Source organism: Pyxicephalus adspersus, chromosome 3 (assembly GCF_032062135.1).
Source record: "Pyxicephalus adspersus chromosome 3, UCB_Pads_2.0, whole genome shotgun sequence".
Taxonomy (NCBI): Eukaryota; Metazoa; Chordata; class Amphibia; order Anura; family Pyxicephalidae; genus Pyxicephalus; species Pyxicephalus adspersus.
In genome coordinates, this window is record NC_092860.1 from 18,042,713 (window position 1) to 18,061,797 (window position 19,085).

General features: G+C 38.8%; 1 protein-coding gene across 1 annotated transcript in view; it reads left to right on the forward strand.

The window, feature by feature from the left end:
- The first annotated feature begins 957 nt into the window (after positions 1 to 957).
- TGM2 (transglutaminase 2) overlaps positions 958 to 19,085 on the forward strand; it is a 45,874-nt gene continuing 27,746 nt past the window's right edge. The window contains exons 1-4 of the mRNA XM_072403750.1: positions 958 to 1,027; positions 9,203 to 9,382; positions 16,042 to 16,284; positions 18,225 to 18,343. Of these exons, the coding sequence (XP_072259851.1) occupies positions 1,018 to 1,027; positions 9,203 to 9,382; positions 16,042 to 16,284; positions 18,225 to 18,343 (552 nt within the window). The 5' untranslated portion in view covers positions 958 to 1,017. The remainder of the gene's footprint in view (positions 1,028 to 9,202; positions 9,383 to 16,041; positions 16,285 to 18,224; positions 18,344 to 19,085) is intronic.

A 19,085-nucleotide genomic window follows, 5' to 3' on the forward strand; every position in this document is an offset into this window, starting at 1 on the left:
TGTAAACTCTTCGGGGCAGGGTCCTCTCCTCCTCCTGTGTCACTGTCTGTATCTGTCTGTCATTTGCAACCCATATTTAATGTACTGTGCTGCATATTATGTTGGTGCCATATAAATCCTGTTTTATTATTAATTTTATTATTAATAATATTATTAATGGTTCAGAAAGTCATCACTTGGGGTAACTACCAATTCTGACATCTCCTCTTTACCTTGACATATGCACTTTCTAGCCCCTTGGGCTGTGACTAATTCCCATAAACTTGTAAGTTATTATTAAACAAGATTTATATAGCACCAACATATTCCTCAGCACTGTACATTAAATAGGGGTTGCAAATGACAGATGAATACAGTTGATGGAATTTCAGAGACTGAAATGAATTATAACCTATAGTACAAAAATGAGGATGATCCCTAAGTGCTTTGATTTCTGACAAACAATATCTTGGAGCAGCTGGGCAGTGTACAGCCAATGCAATAAAATACACATTTATTTATTTTTTTATTTTTACTTTTTTATAGTTATTTTTATGTCTTATTGTCATTTTTAGTTTACACCTTTCATACTAAAATATGTTTTTGCCTTCGCTTTACCAAACATTTTTACACAATAGACTATTGTATAGGAGCAAATGGCTACTTTGTATATACTTTATGCTTCAATAATACTTATCCAGCTGTGTCTGCCAGGTTAGCACATAACTTTCTGACATCTATTGAAGTTAGAGCTGTGAAAAATGCTAAAGTAATGTCAACAGAGACCTAACCTATAAAAAGTTTGGATATCCTGACCCTTTATTCTTTTAGTCATTGCTTTGCTTGTCTGCAGGCATTGTATGGGTTAAGTCTCTACCCCCCACGCACCTCCCTTGTAAAGTGTCACCCTGTCTATGAGTAAAGTTCTCCCTACAGTCAGCCCTGCCCCATAGGCGTGTTCTGGGGACTATAAAAACTCTTTGCTATAGTTAGGGTGTCATATAGTACTGGAAGTGAGGTCAGTGCACAAGCTGGACCATGGCAGAAGGTATTGTACCCATGACTTATTAAATGCAAATCTAAACAACCACTACAAAAAAAAACTGCTCATGCTATATTAATGCAAAATACAAAATATGTTCATGTATTATTGCCTATGCACATAGTACTGGCTGCTTTTAGATCCGAAGGATAGACCTGTATTCCAAAATGTAGCATTTGGCTGCCAAAAAGTTGTTGCAACTTTTTTACAAGTTGCATTGCTAATTTTTTAAAATATTGTAAACGTTTAAATGGAAACACTTTACCAACTCACTTGATGTGTATCACCATTCTCATTTTCATTAATATTTTTGCTTATTCTTTAATAGCAAACACCTTCTGTTTAAGTGAGTCTGTATGTGACATTGTGTGTGCTTTTTTTTTCTTTGCCTGAGACAGCTGAGGTCAGAGTGGGAGGTGTAACTTTTGCCTTAAATGTCTCATATCTCCTCTTTGGAAGGTACAGCAATGACACATATTGGCTGGTACTTTTGCACGGCATTGGTTTTCGGTATTTTATTGGTGATCGTTGTTGTGCACTAGTGGTTGTGCTGTTTTTTTGGGTTTGCCTTCTCCAGCAGTGTTACTTGGATGGAGACGAAGGCCAATCCCCCAAAAGCTCTTGTCCTGAAATTTTAGAAACATATTAAAGACAGAACATTTCTTTTTTTGCCCTTTACCTATGATAGGTATACACTATGATCCCATGGATTAATATTAATATACAAATTTTATATTGCTCCAACATGTTACGTAGTGCTGTACAATAAATAGGGGTTGCAAATGACAGACAAATACAGTGACACAGGAGGAGGAGAGGACCCTGCCCAGAAGAGCTTACAATTTAAAAGCACTCAATAGTAGGGGGGTATAGAATGGTGGGAAGTAGTGAGAGTTTTAAGAGACAAAAGAAGACGAGTAGGCGAATTTGAGTGCTCTTTTAATGTGCACAAGTAACAGCAAGCTGAATAGGACGAGGAAGACCATTCCAGAGAGTTGGGGCAGCCCAATATTCTGATCATAATTCTAGTTGATAATAATGGATTCTTGAGATCGACACAACTATTGAAATATTCTTATTTGATCGATATTACAATCATTTGCACCATTATATTTATATGAAATATTGTTCAGCATGCATGCCTAGTGGTGTCATGGGTATCAATATAAATGAACTGGCTGCTTATTGATTTATTGATCTCAAGATGGAGGTTAACTAATTGAAAAGAAAAAACACCCATGTCAGCACAATCTTGGATCAACGTTTTGCCAAGGAATTGACTGTAAACTATGATTGATTTAAGCAATTCAATGGTTTGTTGAACTTAACATTTCATCATTTGAAAAGTTTGCATAGTGCACGGTTAGCCTTGAGCTATGTATACACATCATATAATAGTCACCTAAAACGACTCTTCGGACTGAAAATCTGAGATGTGTACAGCTGTTCCCCGTTGTTTATCAGTCTTCCATGGCGGATTGATCAGGAATGACCACTGTGCATTTCTATGGGAGGAAAGGGTGCCGCTCATTTCTTCTCCCCCCGTTTCTTCTTAATAAAACAGAATGATGCTGTGTGTACAGCGCTTGTTTATTCATCTGTTTACATACCCATGCCCATTACACATTAAATCTAATTAATTTAATGGGGTCCCAGACCCCGTTGTCCCATTTTGTGTACTGTATGTAATTATCTAAGAATTTCTTGATTCCTTATAATTGCCTGTAAATATCCTTTGGTTTTATGACCTCCACAGACATGGGAAAGTACCTGGAAGATCTGAATGCTGCAGATTGTAGAATAGACACTCAAGTTACTGTCGGTCAAATAAATATGTTTACACATTGAAGAGACCCTTGGGATGTCAGGGGAACAATTGGAAGGGAAATTTTGATTTGGAGGATCATGTTTTTTTTTCCTGGGATCCGGCTGGCCACGGTGTGTGCAGGGGTTTGGGTATTTGTTATAATAATGAGCTATTTTCCCAATGTTACCCTAATTGACCACATGATGGACCCCCCCCCCCTACATTGTAAAGAATCCCTGACACTGGAGCACCTCCCTTACCTGAACCCCTAACACCTAATCTTCCCATATGGCTGACTTTGGTATCCGTGATCTTGAATTGTATTGTAAGTGACTCTGTCCTTTTATAGTTCTACAAAAATCAAAGCCCGCTCTCCCTACACTAGTTCTGACTATAGGGGTAATGATAATGAACCTCTGAAGAGACAGGCTTCTTTACCCAGGCTATGTTTGCTTTCTAAAGAATGCCAACTGCACGACTGGAACGTTATATTGAGCCTGAATGTAGGTAGCCCCTTAGCCCTTAAAGGCTCAGCTACACAACCAAGACCAGATCTAACTTGAGGGCCAGATTTGGTGAGGTGAAAATGTGTGGGGGCCGACCATTCATCAGTAGTCAGGGTTAGTGTGGGCGTGGTCTATACACAGCACACGCCCACTAGGGTGACGTGAGGGGTTCCCTGTGCACGGAGTCCTGTGTTAGTGCAAGCTCCGCGCAGAGCAGGTTCTTGGAATCAGAGTGGGCATGGTCCGTGTGGGTCCCGCACAGCACACGGCCACTATAATATGTAGGGGATTCACTGTGCACACATAGGGACTCCCGTCCTGACAATTATGCCCGCCGAGTAGTGGGCCAAAACTTGCAAGGCGGTTGATCAACTCTAATAATATATAAAATAGCTTTTTTGTACGCATGTATTTTATACTGGAGTCAACAGTGCTGGCGGGCCACATATTATTGATTTTATGACAGAGGCTGTGGGCCAATGAAAATATGAACACGGGCAGCAATTGGCCCCCAGGCCAGACTTTGGACATGCCTGCCTTATGGGGCAGAATTTCCCTTCCTGTCCTTGTTTTAGGTGGTCAAGTGGGCTTAAGAGAAAATCTCACCTAAAGGGACACAAACTGCAATAGGGAAAGAACTGAACCTCTGTCAGGTGTATTGCTTCCCAAAATTTACAATAACTCTACACCTTTCCAGAGGTGCTATAAATAAGCCTACTTCAAAAGAGATGAGTTTATCACTGTGCTTCGTCTCCTTTCACTGTCCAATTACAATCTGGGGCAGCACCATGGCAACCCGGGCTCAGAAGAATGAGGATGAATTAGGGTGGCCATCAGACTGTGGACATCTGCTGGCAGGAAAATGTATTACAGGAGAGATTTTTAGTTTGACGTTGAAAGGGCCTGCAGATCAGAAAGTCAAAGTCAATCCAGAATCTAATCTGCATGTTTGTCAGAGGCAGGTTGTTGACCCAACATGACAGCCAGGGAATCAATACCTTAAGAAAAAGGAAAGGAGGGGTAGCATGAAGAGCAGCAATGGAGAATTAGATGATTATTGTAACATTCCATGATGTAATAATGATCTTCATGCAGATTCATTTTTCCTGATTTGTTCTATTATATATGATTTTATTATACCCAGCAGAGAAAACAGAAAATGTTTTAAATATATTTTTGTTATTTATGAAGTGTCGCCAAGACTCGTTGCATTCTAGGGGACTTTTATACCCCCAGTACCAGGGATATGGGAAGGAAGTTATTGCAGTAACTTGTCTACATAGTGTCCCCCTTGGGGGAACATGAGTAATAATTTCAATAAAAGCTCTTTGAAGTTGAAATAAACACAAACAGATCTTTCCATTAGGATTCCATACACAGCGAATTAACTGCAGCTCTCCATGCAGGACAGAGAGGAGCCACAGGAAGGAATGTGAATGTTGTCACACCAGATAAGGCCCAGGACAAAGAAAGGGCCGCAGACATTTAGTGCTAGACATAGGTCATCCATGCCAGTAGACTGGTCAGCACTGGAATGCTGTGTAATGGTCATCAAACACATACTGGAGGGCAGAGGAAGAGATTATGTCTTTGTAAGGCCTATGAAGAGTAATTATAGCTCCATGAAAAAGGCTTTTATGTAGAAATGAGAGGACGAAATGAAATCCAGACCATAGGGGGAGCAGAATTCTCTGCTTGTCAGATTTCAATCCCAACGCCCTCATTATTGTCGCTTGATAGCATGATGAACGATAGAAGTGTACTGTTACCACTATTATAAACATTTATTTAATATATTAATAATTTATTATAAATATTAAAAATTCGCTTTTTTTTTCCCCGATGTTCACTGGTTGTTGTCTGTGCCAAGCCCTAACTTCGTATGAAGGTTGCCGACAGAAGCTCAAAACGAAGGATAGGCCATAAAAAAGCCAAGGGTAGCAGGAATTAGCGGATGGAGCCAGTTAATTTTTTTTCTGTCTTTCTCAGCCTCTTGTTTGTCTGTCTGTCTCTCTTCTCTTCCATACTATTCTCTCTCTTTTATGTCTGCCTGTCTGTCTCTCTTTGTCCCTTCTCTCTCTCTTCCCTCAGTCTCTTCCTGTCCTCTCATGTACATCACCCTACAAATCCTTAGATCAGGTGTTATCATTTATTTTTTGCCTTTAATTCTCGCCTGGTGAGCTTCCTGTCATTGGGTGACAACACTCACGTATTGTATATATGAAGGAGAAGCGTTGTCACCCTGGATAAGGGGGTGTCTTAAGCTGCGTACACACGTGCAATTTTTGTCGTTGGAAAGGATCTTTCACGACAAAGGACTACACGATGCATGAACGGTGCTGTACATACAGGACGCGGTGCTGTACATACAGCACCGTTCTGCTCTTTGGAGAGGGGAGGGGGAGAGCGACGGCACCCTGCTGCGCTCTCTCCCTCTTCACTTGCATTAGGATCGGGCGTCGTTCATCGTCCGTGGATCCGCCAGGACGGTCGTTCGGACAATGGACGCCGCCGACTGTACACACACCAGATTTTCGCCCGATATCTGGCAGATGCCGATTATCACTGACGTGTGTACGCAGCTTTAGAATACAGAACACCTTCCCCCTCTCCTCTTCTCTATAACATGCGGGTTCTGCGGTCCACAAGAACTGCCTGGACCAGTGTACCTGATAAGATTTTAGCATTGTCACAGAATATAGGACGTGGTTAGCTGATTGAATTTCTGGCACTTCTCAAATCTTGAATCGATATCATAACAAGAATCTTTCAATGGCATGTTTAACAGATTTTAAAGGAGCAAACCGGAAAAGTTTATTGTTTGGGTTTACATGTGGCCCCTGTATAGAACTTAATGCACAGAAAGGCGTGTGTGTGTGTGGGGGGGGGGGTCAGATCTTTGCAGGAAGATCAATGCTACCCCACAGTGCACAAAGATCATTCTCTGCAGCATGCTGGCAGGGGACAGCCTTCTCTTCTCAGGCTGTGGCTGCACACAAACTTTGAATATCTTTTTGCTTTCAAGCACCTGGAATATATTTAGCTGAGGATTTACAGAACACGGGTAAGGACCGGGTTAACAGGAAGGACCTGTTGAGGGCAGATAGGGATGAAGCTGGCAAGAAGCTCAAGATGCTGAAAGTTCAATGGTGCAGTGTAAATCCTGTAATTTGTACAAAGAACACTCTGGGACACACAGGGCTATGGAGTGACTGTAGGTGTGTGTCTGCAGAGAGCGGTGTGTTCTCTCCTGACCAGCAATGACATATCGGAAAACTCTCCGCACTCACTAATCCCACAGTGACTGTCCAAGTGTGTACATTATGGGTGTGTATGGGACGACCCACCGCAGCAAACCTTTCCATACAAAGTGCTCCATTAACAAAATGATTCCAGTGCTTTATGTACAATATTTACAGTGTCTGTCCATAAAAAACTCAAGTCTTTGTCTAATATTAGAGAGTTAAACAAAAAGACAATTTATTATCAGGGACACCGAGGGTGAGAGTGGTTGAGTCTGCCGGGTCTGCACACCTGCTGGCACCAATATGAGGATCTTCAATCTATTTTTATTTATTTTATATTATAACGAATGAAACAGGATGTGCTGGAAAAAGCTACGGGGGTGGAGGACCCACAAATTCCCGGAAATCAATTGTCAGTCAGTAATTAAACAGGAAAATCTTGCTGTGGTTTACAGACTAAGGCTAAATAGCCCCACCAATTTTAGTTTTGGTGGACCAGGAATATAAACCCAACATTGTACAAGGCAAATTCTAATAGCTATCAGATTGATGAGTGAATATATTGGACCTGATTTATTAAAGCTCTCCTAGGCTGGAAAAAGCTATCATGGGAAAACCGGGGTGATCCAGCAAACCTGGGATTGATCTGGTCCAGGATTTGGAAACCATCACCAACTAAAATCAAATGATATTTAGGTAATCCATTTCAGGTTTGCTGGATCATCTAGGTTCTTCCAGGATAGTCTATCATCTCCAGTCTTAGAGAGCATTAAAAATCAGACCCATAGAGAAAATGAAGTAAAGTGGTGGACAGAAAACCCACCGTATGGGCCAGATATGCTTGCACACTGCATTTAAGCTAATTCCACTCTTATTTAAATTCAGACATGGGAAAGGTTAATTGGATATGGCTGTAGAACTCTAAAAAGGAAGATCAATAGATGCTTGACTACATTTCCCATCATCCCCGCATTATATTGGAAACCATGTGTCTACATCAAGAAGGACAGAACTTGTAGTCACATGAAATAGTGAGCTGTTGCAGGACCCTTATCTGCTTACTGGAACTAAAAGACTGGAGATGTCCTGACTGGGCAGGTTACACATACAGTTTTTTAATTTGTAAAGTTCACTACTAAAGGTAATACTTATATTTTACAATGACCAATAAAATTGGTTTAAGAAAAAGATGAAGGTCAGGATATAAGGTTTTACAATGAGGAGATATTGACATTGTTAATAATCAATAGGAATGAAAAGTTACATATTCAGTCTAAGATCTAAAAACCTGAAATGTCAGTGCTCACCCTGTAAAATGAATCATGGTCACTGATGGCACGGGGAAATGCTGATGGCACCATGGGGAATTTTATGGTGCTGACATGAACAAATATATCATTTGCTAAGGAGGAGGAGGGCTGGGGGAAAGGCGGGCAAAGTTCAAATCTTTTTGTTCTTCCATAAGTCCCTATACATAGCTCTCAGCCTTTATAAAATTAATAGAACACTTGTAAACTCAATGTATGCAGACAAATACCACACCCCTGCCATGCGGACCATAACAAATTAATATGGCTAAATAATCGGTGAATGACAAAATGGTTTTTCACATCTATGTTTCCTTTAGATTCACTTTTCAAAATAAGAAATTGAACAAAAAGATTCAGTGCACCTCACTTCACATATTAAAAAAAATTAAACATATTCATGTTTGCTAAATCAAAAACACCCTCCCACTTGTATCAATACCTAATTCTAGGTATACACATTCATACCTCACTGGATCATGGGAGCAGATATTTTAAAGATTCACCCTAGAATTAAAAATGTAACAATGAATGTCATATGGACCCCCCAGCCCACCTGTTCAGTAATTTCATTATTTATCCAAGCAATGTCATACTGCACCAGCACTTTCACTCTGTTGGTGGTAACTCTGAGATCTGAGACCCCCAGTTGTAATGTAGTACATAAATTCCAGACATTACAGGTAATTTATTGTCCCCCCATACAGCCTTATGTAAAACATCAGTTCTTCCCAGCCACCAATCAGATTTATTTGGCTTGAATATGGTGATGAAGGAAACAGATGATGGGAGTAGTAGTCTTCAGGCTGTAGTCTCCCAGGGGCTCCGGGTGTCCTCTGAAACATGATTGCTGTAGGATTACAGATTATCCAGATTAGGGTAAATTGTGTTTCTGAAGGACAATTTTAGAGTTTAAAAGCATTATTAGTTTACTAATTAGTGGAATTGCTCATTAAAACAGAATTAAGCGATTCTATAATGTTTTCAGAAAATGTTACATTTTACCTAATTATTGGAATATTAAGGCTTAGATGAATTGCATTACAATGATGAAAAAAGTGATAAATAACAGCATGTGATATTTACTGCTAATTAGTATGTGCTTTTGTTGTATAGCAATTAACGGCATTCATTTTTTGAAGATGCTCAAAATATTACGGTATATACATTTTATGTGTGTGTATACAGTATATATATATATTCTTTTTTGTTTGTTTTTTATGGCCTCCATTATGCCCATTATAAATCCTGATGACCAGGCAACAATACTTACTTAAATGTTTGTCCTTACTTACTCAGTTCTCTTTATCCTTTAGCTCTGTACCTCGAGAACAGTGACCTGGACTGCGCCACCAATAATCGCAATCACCATACGGGAGATATTGGCTGTCAGAGACTAGTTGTCCGCAGAGGTCAGTCCTTTGAAATCAAGCTTCAGTTTTCTCCCCGGGGATATGAAGAAGGAGTGGACCAGCTGAGCCTATTTGTTCAAACAGGTAAGACATGTAATTATTTCATTCAAATTATTCCGGATAAGGAAGGGATTCCTCACTGTAAGGTCTGCAAAGAGTTAGAATCGGCTCCCTCAGGAAGTAGTTCCAGCAACTACTATAGATTGCTTTAAGAAAAAGCTGGATGTTTTTCCGGAAGCACAGAATATAACTGGGGATTAAGGCTCTAAAGTAAAAATACAATGACGGTTCATCCAGGGAACATCTGATTGCCTCATAGAATCAGGAAGGACTTTTTTTTCCCCTGTTGAAGCAAGTTGTACTAGAGTTTTTTTGCCTTCCTCTGGACCAACTATGTCTTATAGGGTTTTATATCTGGGATATGTTTATTTCCCTAGTGATTGAACTTGATGGACTTATGTCTTTCTTCAACCTAACCTACTATTTAACTACTATGTAAATGGGAAATGTGTTACTGCAGTAGGAAATGGATGAATTTCTCCAAGAGGAACAACCAATTCTAAATTGAGAAAATTAACTTTTGGCTGGGGTAAAATTACCTGAACTCTTTTAGGGCTCATCAATATGTGGTATGGTATTAATAGAGTGACTTAGGGCTACTGATTTGGAATTGAAAAAGCTATACCTACCCTATATTCTACCACGGGACGTAGTGTGTGATATGTCTTTCTACCCCGAGACGTACCGTGTGATATGTCTTTCTACCCCGAGACGTACCGTGTGATATGTCTTTCTACCCCGGGACGTACCGTGTGTTATGACTTTCTACCCAGGGTCGTCCCATGTGATATGTCTTTCTACCCCAAGACGTATCATGTTATATGTCTTTCTACCCCAAGACATACCATGTGATATGTCTTTCTACCCCAAGACGTACCATGTGATATGTCTTTCTACCCCAAGATGTATTATGTGATATGTCTTTCTACCCCAAGACGTACCATGTGATATGTCTTTCTACCCCAAGATGTATTATGTGATATGTCTTTCTACCCCAAGACGTATCGTGTGATATGTCTTTCAACCCCGGGAAGTACCATGTTATATGTCTTTCTACCCCAAGACGTACCATGTGATATGTCTTTCTACCCCAAGAGGTATCGTGTGATATGTCTTTCTACCCCGGGACGTACCGTGTGATATGACTTTCTACCCAGGGACATACCATGTGATATGTCTTTCTACCCCAAGACGTATCGTGTGATATGTCATTCTACCCCGGGATGTATCACGTTATGCGCCTTTCCACTCTGGGTCGTATCATTACAGATACTTTTGTTGGTAGAGAGACCAAATGCACCTTTTTCTATAAAAGTGTGGGTGAATAATATATAATTGTTTATTGCGCTATGTTTGGGTTTTTATATCAATAATGAGAACTTCTACAAACAGTAGCAGCTACCACCTTGTTTATTGCAATGATTTGTGGACCATTAAAAAGGTCAAAAAAATTTTGCACCACTTTTTTAAAATCCGAAAATAAAAGAAAGGTGTGAATGTGATTCCTAAATGTTAACACTGAATGAACACACCAAGGAAGAACTAGTATATTACAGAGCAGGTATATAACGACTATATGTACACCAAACACAATTGACTTGAGGATCAAGGTTCACTTGTTATTATATATAGGAGCAAATAGAGGAGGTAGATCATTATTATATTTCATTTCATCATAGGTATATAACAGAGTGGAATACAGTTTGTGTATTTATTTGGCATGGATTGTTGATTGAGTGGTTATCTTGTGCTGGTCCAGTATCCTATGTTTTGAATGACTTTTTCTAGCTCCTTTATAGGCTTTTACACATTACTAAATATGATAAAAATATGATGCTTGGTCTACATAGACAATATGGTTTGTTTTGAAGGTTTTATATTGTTACAGAAACTTCTTGACTCTGAGCTAAATTTTTGTCCTTCATACCCATTTTAGGCTATTCCCCTGACAAACCTTTGTTTGTCTTCAGCGAGGATGGAGTTAGGGAGGATAGGAAGATTAGGAGGACGGATGTCAAACTGAGAAATGTAGAAGATATTTAATAGCTAACAACTGTGGGAGGGAGTAGCCCTAAAAATAGACATTTGGATAAATCAAAAATATTCACCAGATCTTCTTTAGCAGCTTCGTTTAAGGCCAAAGCAGTTTCTCCGCTGAAGTATTGACACACTCAATACTGCAACACTGTTCTGACGCAAGTGAGTTGCGGTACAACACAACAAATAGTAACGCACTACTTTTGATTGTGGTGAACTGCCAGCCTGGTTATGGAAATGGGCTGACTTTGTACAACTCACAAGCCTTAACGCAGTGTTTCTCAACCTTTATCCCCCGGAGGAACCCTGAATAATTTTCATGTCTTCGGAATACCTTACTAAAACCAATCTATTTGGGTTAGTGGGTGAAAAAAGCTTCCTCAATTGGTGGCCAGTGGAAGGAATGCTCTTCTACAGTGTTAGCTAGAATAAACCTTTATAGACAACTAAGAACATAATTAGAGTCGTGCAGTTGGCTTTACGAATCGGTGTTGGTCGAGAACTATGTAGGCTCCATCAAATGGGAGACCAATCACCCTAGAAACATCTGGAGGGACCCTGGTTGAGAATGGCTGCCTCAACCAGTGCACCAAGTAGGGGAAAATCTCCCTTGGGACATAAGAAGGACATGTAGTAATAAAAGTATAGTCTAGAATGGAAGAAGAATTGTCTCGAACCTCTGTCGGGATTTTTTTCCCTGAAGGAGATTTATCCACACTTTCTGTCCAGGTGTGAAAAGAACTGAGGGAAAATCTTCTCAATAGGAACACAGAGATCAATACTATAGCAGAATGAGGAAGGTTTGGAGTTTCTGTTTTGTATGAATGATGAATTGTATTTCTGTCTGTGTCCCTAATGATAAAAAAGCTCCCCTCCTTTCTATCCATATGACAGGTGTTGAACACAACAAGAGGTCGAGGAAATCTCTCTGGGGTTGCCAACACCATTTAAAACCTTCCAGAACTTTAAAATTCTTCTTACTCCAAAACTAATAGAAAAATGTTTTGTCTGGAGTTAGTCCATACCACCCTCAATTCCAGAAATCCCATTTATTTGAAGTTGGATAAAAGGCGATGGGGACAATCCTCCCAGTGTCAGAATGAGTTTGTTTGCCAGGTGTGAGTAATAAAGGGGTTTTACCGTATCACTTGTTCTGTTCTCAGTGGTGGAATTCTAGCTATTTGTGGATAATCCCAATGTGGTTACTGATTGATCTAGCTGTATACATGTGTCTTAGGATTTGTGTACATAGGAGGAGGAGAGGGAGCAGTTCCTGCTCTCTGCTATTCTGTTTTTATACCGCAGATCATAACACAATATGGGGAAGCAGAGATAGGAACAATTTATTGTGAAGGATTTTTAACCATAACGATTGTACCCTTTCTCCTACACAAAAAGTTTCCCTTACTATTGTGCAATTCCATGAGCATCCCTGATGATTATTTTCTGATGATTATTCCTGATGATTATTTTTGTTTGCTGATTTTGGAGAGGCATACTGGGTATTTTATAAATATGTTGTAATTTATTGGACCTCTTCCTCCCCCAGATCATGCAATCCTCCTACTAGGGTGGGTGGAAGAGGTAGCATTTTGGAATGTGGAAATATGACAGAAGGAAATGAATCAGGAGATCTACTACATTTTCTAAATTAATAGTGATGGCAACCATTTTATTATAATATCATGTTGAAGACGAATGAAGCTGAGGAAGATACACACAAACATACAAGGAGGGGAAATGGCCAGTATGGGCTGTGGTCACCCTGCAGCTGACTTTTCTCCATTACTTGCCTACCTTGTCTTGTTCCTCACTGTGTCACTGTATGGAGGCACCATATAGTCAGGTATAGTCAGGCTTTGCTTCCTCATGTCAAAGCCTCCAGCAGGGAGAACACTAAGCAGAACAGTAGTGACATCGCTAAATCACCTTGGACTATGGGCCTGATTTATAAAAGCTCCAAGGCTGGAGAGGATACACTTTCATCAGTGAAGCTGGGTGATCCAACAAATCTGGAATGGATCGGGTCCAGGATTCAAAACATTTGCTAGCAAATAGCAAATGACTAAAGAAATCGATTCCAGGTTTACTGGATCACCCAGCTTCACTGGTGAAAGTGTATTCTGTATCAGGGCCTAGCAGTCAAAGCAAACAGTGCCTTGGATCCACACTGAAGATATAGGGCTGTAGGACCAGGAGTGCCTAGGTATACGAGGAATACCCGTTATTGTTTCAGGAGTATATTCAGACAAAATTAAATTTCTACATTTTTTTCAGGTGACAATTGCCATCCATAGATGTTTACTATAGCATGCAAATGAGCACTTTATTAGCTCAGGTTCAATTTGAAGCCTTCCAGCCATCATCGGCATTTTGTTAAAGTAAACCGGACCTGGTTTTAATTTTAATAGTTACCGTAGTTCTAAAAATGTACGTCCAGCCAAAATGTTTATTTTTGCTTTTGGACTAAATGAGGAAGGTGAGGAACTGCTGTTAGGTTTTTATTGCTATCCAGGGCACCATTTAAAGGATTTCCCTTTGCTTACTGTAATGGTAACACTTTCAGCAGAGAGCAAATGAGGTGAAATCTTTAACGAATGGTAAAATAAAAATCCTATAGAGGTTCTAGCCTTTCCCTATTTTAGTGAAGGTGTAAATGCCTTTCAGTGACCATAGATTTATGTGAGGGTCTTTTAATCCATCTGTGTGTAGTTCTGGGGGTCTTTGGATCTAAGGTGCAGATTGTGTATGTGACTTTGTCTTCTGCATATAAGCATATTGCACAGTTAGCAATGCACAGTAGTTGTCACACATTTTGATTTGATGATAAGGTGAAAAACTATTTATCTGGCAGGTTTTAGCCCATTAGATGAATTAGATTTTTTAATGCTGAACCTACCAAAAATACACTTTCTGTCCTAGAGTGACAATGCTCAATTATTAGGCCTGATTTATTAAAGCTCTCTAAGGCTGTAGAGGATACACTTCCATCAGTGAAGCTGGGTGATCCAACAAACCTGGAATGGATCTGGTCCATATTTGCTAACAAATAGCTAATGACTTTCAGGAAATCCATTCCAGGTTTGCTAAATCACCCAGCTTTCCTGATGAAAGTGTATTCTCTCCAGTCTTGGAGAGCTTTAATAAATCAGGGCAATTGGACCGGATCTTTTTAAGCTCTCCTAGACTGGAGAAAATAAAAGTGAGATATATCTATCTGGGTGATCCAGCAAACCTGGTGTGGATCTGTTCCTGAATTGAAAACATTTGCCAACCAATAGCCAATGTATTTTTAACAAATCCATTTCAGGTTTGCTACATCAGTCATGTTCTCCCAGGATGGCGTATCTTCCCCAGTCTTGGAGGGCTTTATTATATCAGATCCACTGTGTTGTATCAATAGACAACTAGTATAAAAAAGGCTGGGAATATAGAAATAGGATGGGAAAGGGGCTAGAAATACAAAACACTTCCCATTGTTATTTCCATAACATAGCTAACAAAGGAAAATCACTGCAGGAGCGTATGAACATACGTGAGCATTTCTGGCAGAACCAACATTTTCACATGGTATAAATAGATGGAGCACATTACCCTGCAGATATCTCTTTTTCTATGTGTATCTCTTGAAAACAAATGACCAAACCCCTTATTGATGTATCTGATGTGATCAGTAACCTCTTGGACAAAATCCGTCTTTAATATCCCTTTACCCTATGGGGTTTGGTTAATTGATAACGCAACACTTTAATGCAATAATAAACAAACAAAAAAGAATATATAATAAATAAGAAAAGCTCATTGTTAGGCTTCACATATACTTTAATAATGCGCATTATCTGTAAAATTTGCTGGGCCTTTAGTAGGTAAATCTAACTACTCTGTCCAAATACATGTTAAAAAATCCAAGTCGGACCCTGACGTCACTCCGCTCTACTAGCCCAGAGGGCCTGCAAAACATAATTGATACTTTAAGCATGCTGATTACACATATCATTGATGTTCACTTATTTGTTTGTGTAGCAGCAAAAAAATGAACGTTATATCATTCCATTTCCTAATTGCCTTACGCATCCTACAAAACTAATTACTGCAATTTCTTAAAAACCCTGCAGCCCACCACCTGTGACTCACAATATTTTATGCTTTTAATATCTAATAATATAATATGCGGAATAATTTATTTTTATTTTAATTTTGCCGATGACGTTATGGGTTTGACTGTGTTGGGCAGCTGTGTTGGGAAATAACATCCAACGTGGATAAAAAGGTTAAATTGGTTCTATTTAGTGGTATCAACAGCTCCTCATTTTAAAAATATTCCATGATCATTAGACCTAAATTCTTTCCCAAACATGTTGTTGGAGTTACATAATGTGCAATGTTAGGATTATACATAAACATTATATGGTGGATTGAAGATCTGACCGTGCAATGATATTCTGCTTCAGCATTTTAACATGTTTATGTATTTTCTAAAAATTCACCATATTCGTGCTAACATCGTTTAGCCAAGAGATATCTACGGAGGTGAGGAGTGACCACACAGGACCTTGATACTTAACTTGATAGATATCTCATGTCTATGACTCGCCTATTCTTAAATATTCGTTTTTCTTTACTAATTAAGATTTTCCATCCCTCAGGACCCCAACCATCTGAAGAATCTGGCACAGAGGCTCACTTCAAGGTTACAGATGCTTTACAGGATGGAGTATGGAGTGCTGCAGTGGTCAGCAGTGAGGGTGACTCCCTGGTTCTTTCCATTATTTCCCCACCAAATGCCCCCATTGGACATTACAGCCTCACTTTAGAGACCTCCAATGGAACTGAGGAAAATACTTGCCACGTTGGAGAATTCTATCTGATTTTCAACCCATGGTGCACAGGTGAGTGAAGACAGACTTATGGCTATATGCAGTACAAGCCATTTTTACAACAATGTGCCATTTTTTCATCATTAACAATAAAATATATGAAAATGGTAAACATTCTTCTGGGTTTTCAGCTTTCAGATCATCTTTTGATCTATTGGTAACCCTTGTATGAATGTTTGTGGTTTGGTAAAGGGCTTTGTGGTGTTCTGCGTGCTCTGAAGCCTATGTTATACTAGCAATGGTGTAGAGAAGGGAAAACTCACTTGATTCCTAAATGGGCAAAAAGTACAGAACTTTAGGCGCTGATTATAACAGATCACAAATTTGTGTTAAAAAATAAAAGCATGTTTTTATTGTATTGCTAAAAATAAGAAACATGCTTGTTATAACAAAGACATATTGTACATGTATTCAGCATGTTTCGCAACATTGGCTTCCTCAGGACTGATGAGACTGGTATCGTGTTTAAAATCACATCTACTACCACAGTCTCTTGGAGTACTGATTCAACTAGATTTGTTCTTGTGATTTTAGACATTTTCCAGCTCTCCGTTACACTTAATCAGTTCTGATTTAAAGAAGTAGCTTTGAAAGCTGCAAAACATCTTCAACATTACAGGAACGGATCCATTTGAATGTGACTAACTACTACTGGATATGCAAAAATCTGCATCTGATCTCTAAATGTAAACTCTCAGAGCTTATATCTCCCGTTTTGGAGAGATCCTCCCACTGTGTTTCTGAAACGGGACAGAAATGGAAATCTTGCCAGTGGGATACTGGTGACCTTAAATACTAAAATAATGGCTTTACATACACTTAGGGTTCTATTTATAAAACCGCAAGTCTGACGTTCATTGGTCCTGATTTATCAAAGCTCCCCAAGACTGGAGAAGATACACTATCATGGGAGAACCTGGGTAGACGAACAAACCTGGAATGGATTTCTTAATTAGAAAATGTTTTAAATCCTAGACCAAATCTATTCCAGGTTTGTTGGATTACCAAGGTTCTCCAATGGTAATTTATCTATTCCAGCCTTAGAGAGCTTTAGTAAATCAGGCTATTGAAAAATCAATTACTGCCAAAAAAATGCATGGATCTGGAAGATTTTTCACCAAGTTTTAGTGAATGTCAGATTCACGACTTTATACACAGACTCCTTAGAATAGTTTTCTTTTCCCCCGAAGATTCCTAAGATAGGGTCCACAGGACACAGAAAACAACTCTGGTAACAGAGGGGAAAATCAGCTTGGTCTGTTTATGATTCATGAAATTCTAAAACTAAATAACAGTAAAATTTCCAACTGTGTGCCTGGTTCTGTTTTTCAGTGTTTTTGTTTGTTTAAAATAATATTTTTTTTGCTTTGTAAGTCTGATAAATCAAATGTCATGGTTCAAGCAGCTTCCATCCCAATTACTTACAGTCATGGAGTAGTAAGTACACCCCATGGAAATTTTTGAACATGCAAATTTTATATTTGTATTCAAATGTTACCTGTAAATAAAGTTGATATATTTGGATAAGACTTACGGAATATTCGCCTTTTCAATAATTTATTTAACAAAAATATCAACAGATATAATGGACTAAGGGAAAAATCAATTGATAAAATAAATAAGATATTTATAATATAGGGAAAAAAGGACAAAGGTTAATTTTAGAATTTGAGGATAAATACAACATGTCTAATACCTGTATCATTTTGTTCAAACACATCACCTTTACCTGTTAGCACTTTTTAAAAAAAGATAAAAAGTTTAATATGTTGTTACAAACTTTTTCATGTGACTGTATACGTGTACTAGTGAGAATATTCTCACATCTGTTCCCAAAAGTTCCTTTCCGTTTATTTTAGGCCTGTTGATTTGTTTGACATTTGTGTTGAGGTCATTGCAATTTTTTTAGTACCAGGGTACTTCATTCACTGTAACCCAATCTATTTTTTTAGAGGACTCCGTATACCTAGAAAACGAAGATGAACGGGTGGAATATGTTCAGTGTCAGTACGGGATCATCTTTCAGGGTTCCAAAGACTCCATAGACCCTGTTCCTTGGAATTTTGGACAGGTACATTATAATTCCTGAGATTTTTTTTCATGATATATTGGGTTATTTTTTAAAATAGGATAGAAGCTTACTTGAAAAATGGGCTTCCATCCAAAACCTATAGAACATTTGTCATTTGGTTTTCTACTGCTGTCATTGGCCGCCCTGGGAAATTTACCATTATTTATTATTCTGCTGACATGATAGGAAGTTAGTGCAAATGGCAAATCTCATGTTAGGGAACTCCATAGGTAAAACTAAAAAAAATATCCAGTATAGACATACCTGTTAGGTTAATAAACAATGTTGTCTGCCAACTCCTAAAGATAGCTAACATAAAAGGATTGCCTTGAACTTATGAAGCACATGGGTCCAAAATCTAATAGCGAAATTTTTTGCCTAATTTAATGCCACAAAAAAACTTTTTTTTTTATTTTAGACCCGTGTGCTTCACGGAAATCTTTTTATGATAACTGTCTCTATAGGTACCTATTCATACTACTATTCTTATAAACACCTAGAAAGATATTAAAATACTGATATACCTTAAATGCAAGGGTCAGAGTTGTCCAGGCTATGATATTATCTTTAATTCTCGTGTGTGACGTGAAAACTTGAAAATGAAGACGCAAGGCTGGGAAATTGTTGGAAAATGTGGCAAGATTCCTAACCATCACCAATAGAAAATCAAATGCCTATTAATACAATTAGGTTCTGTGGGGCAGAGTATATTATATATGGATTATATGATGCCAGTATTCTA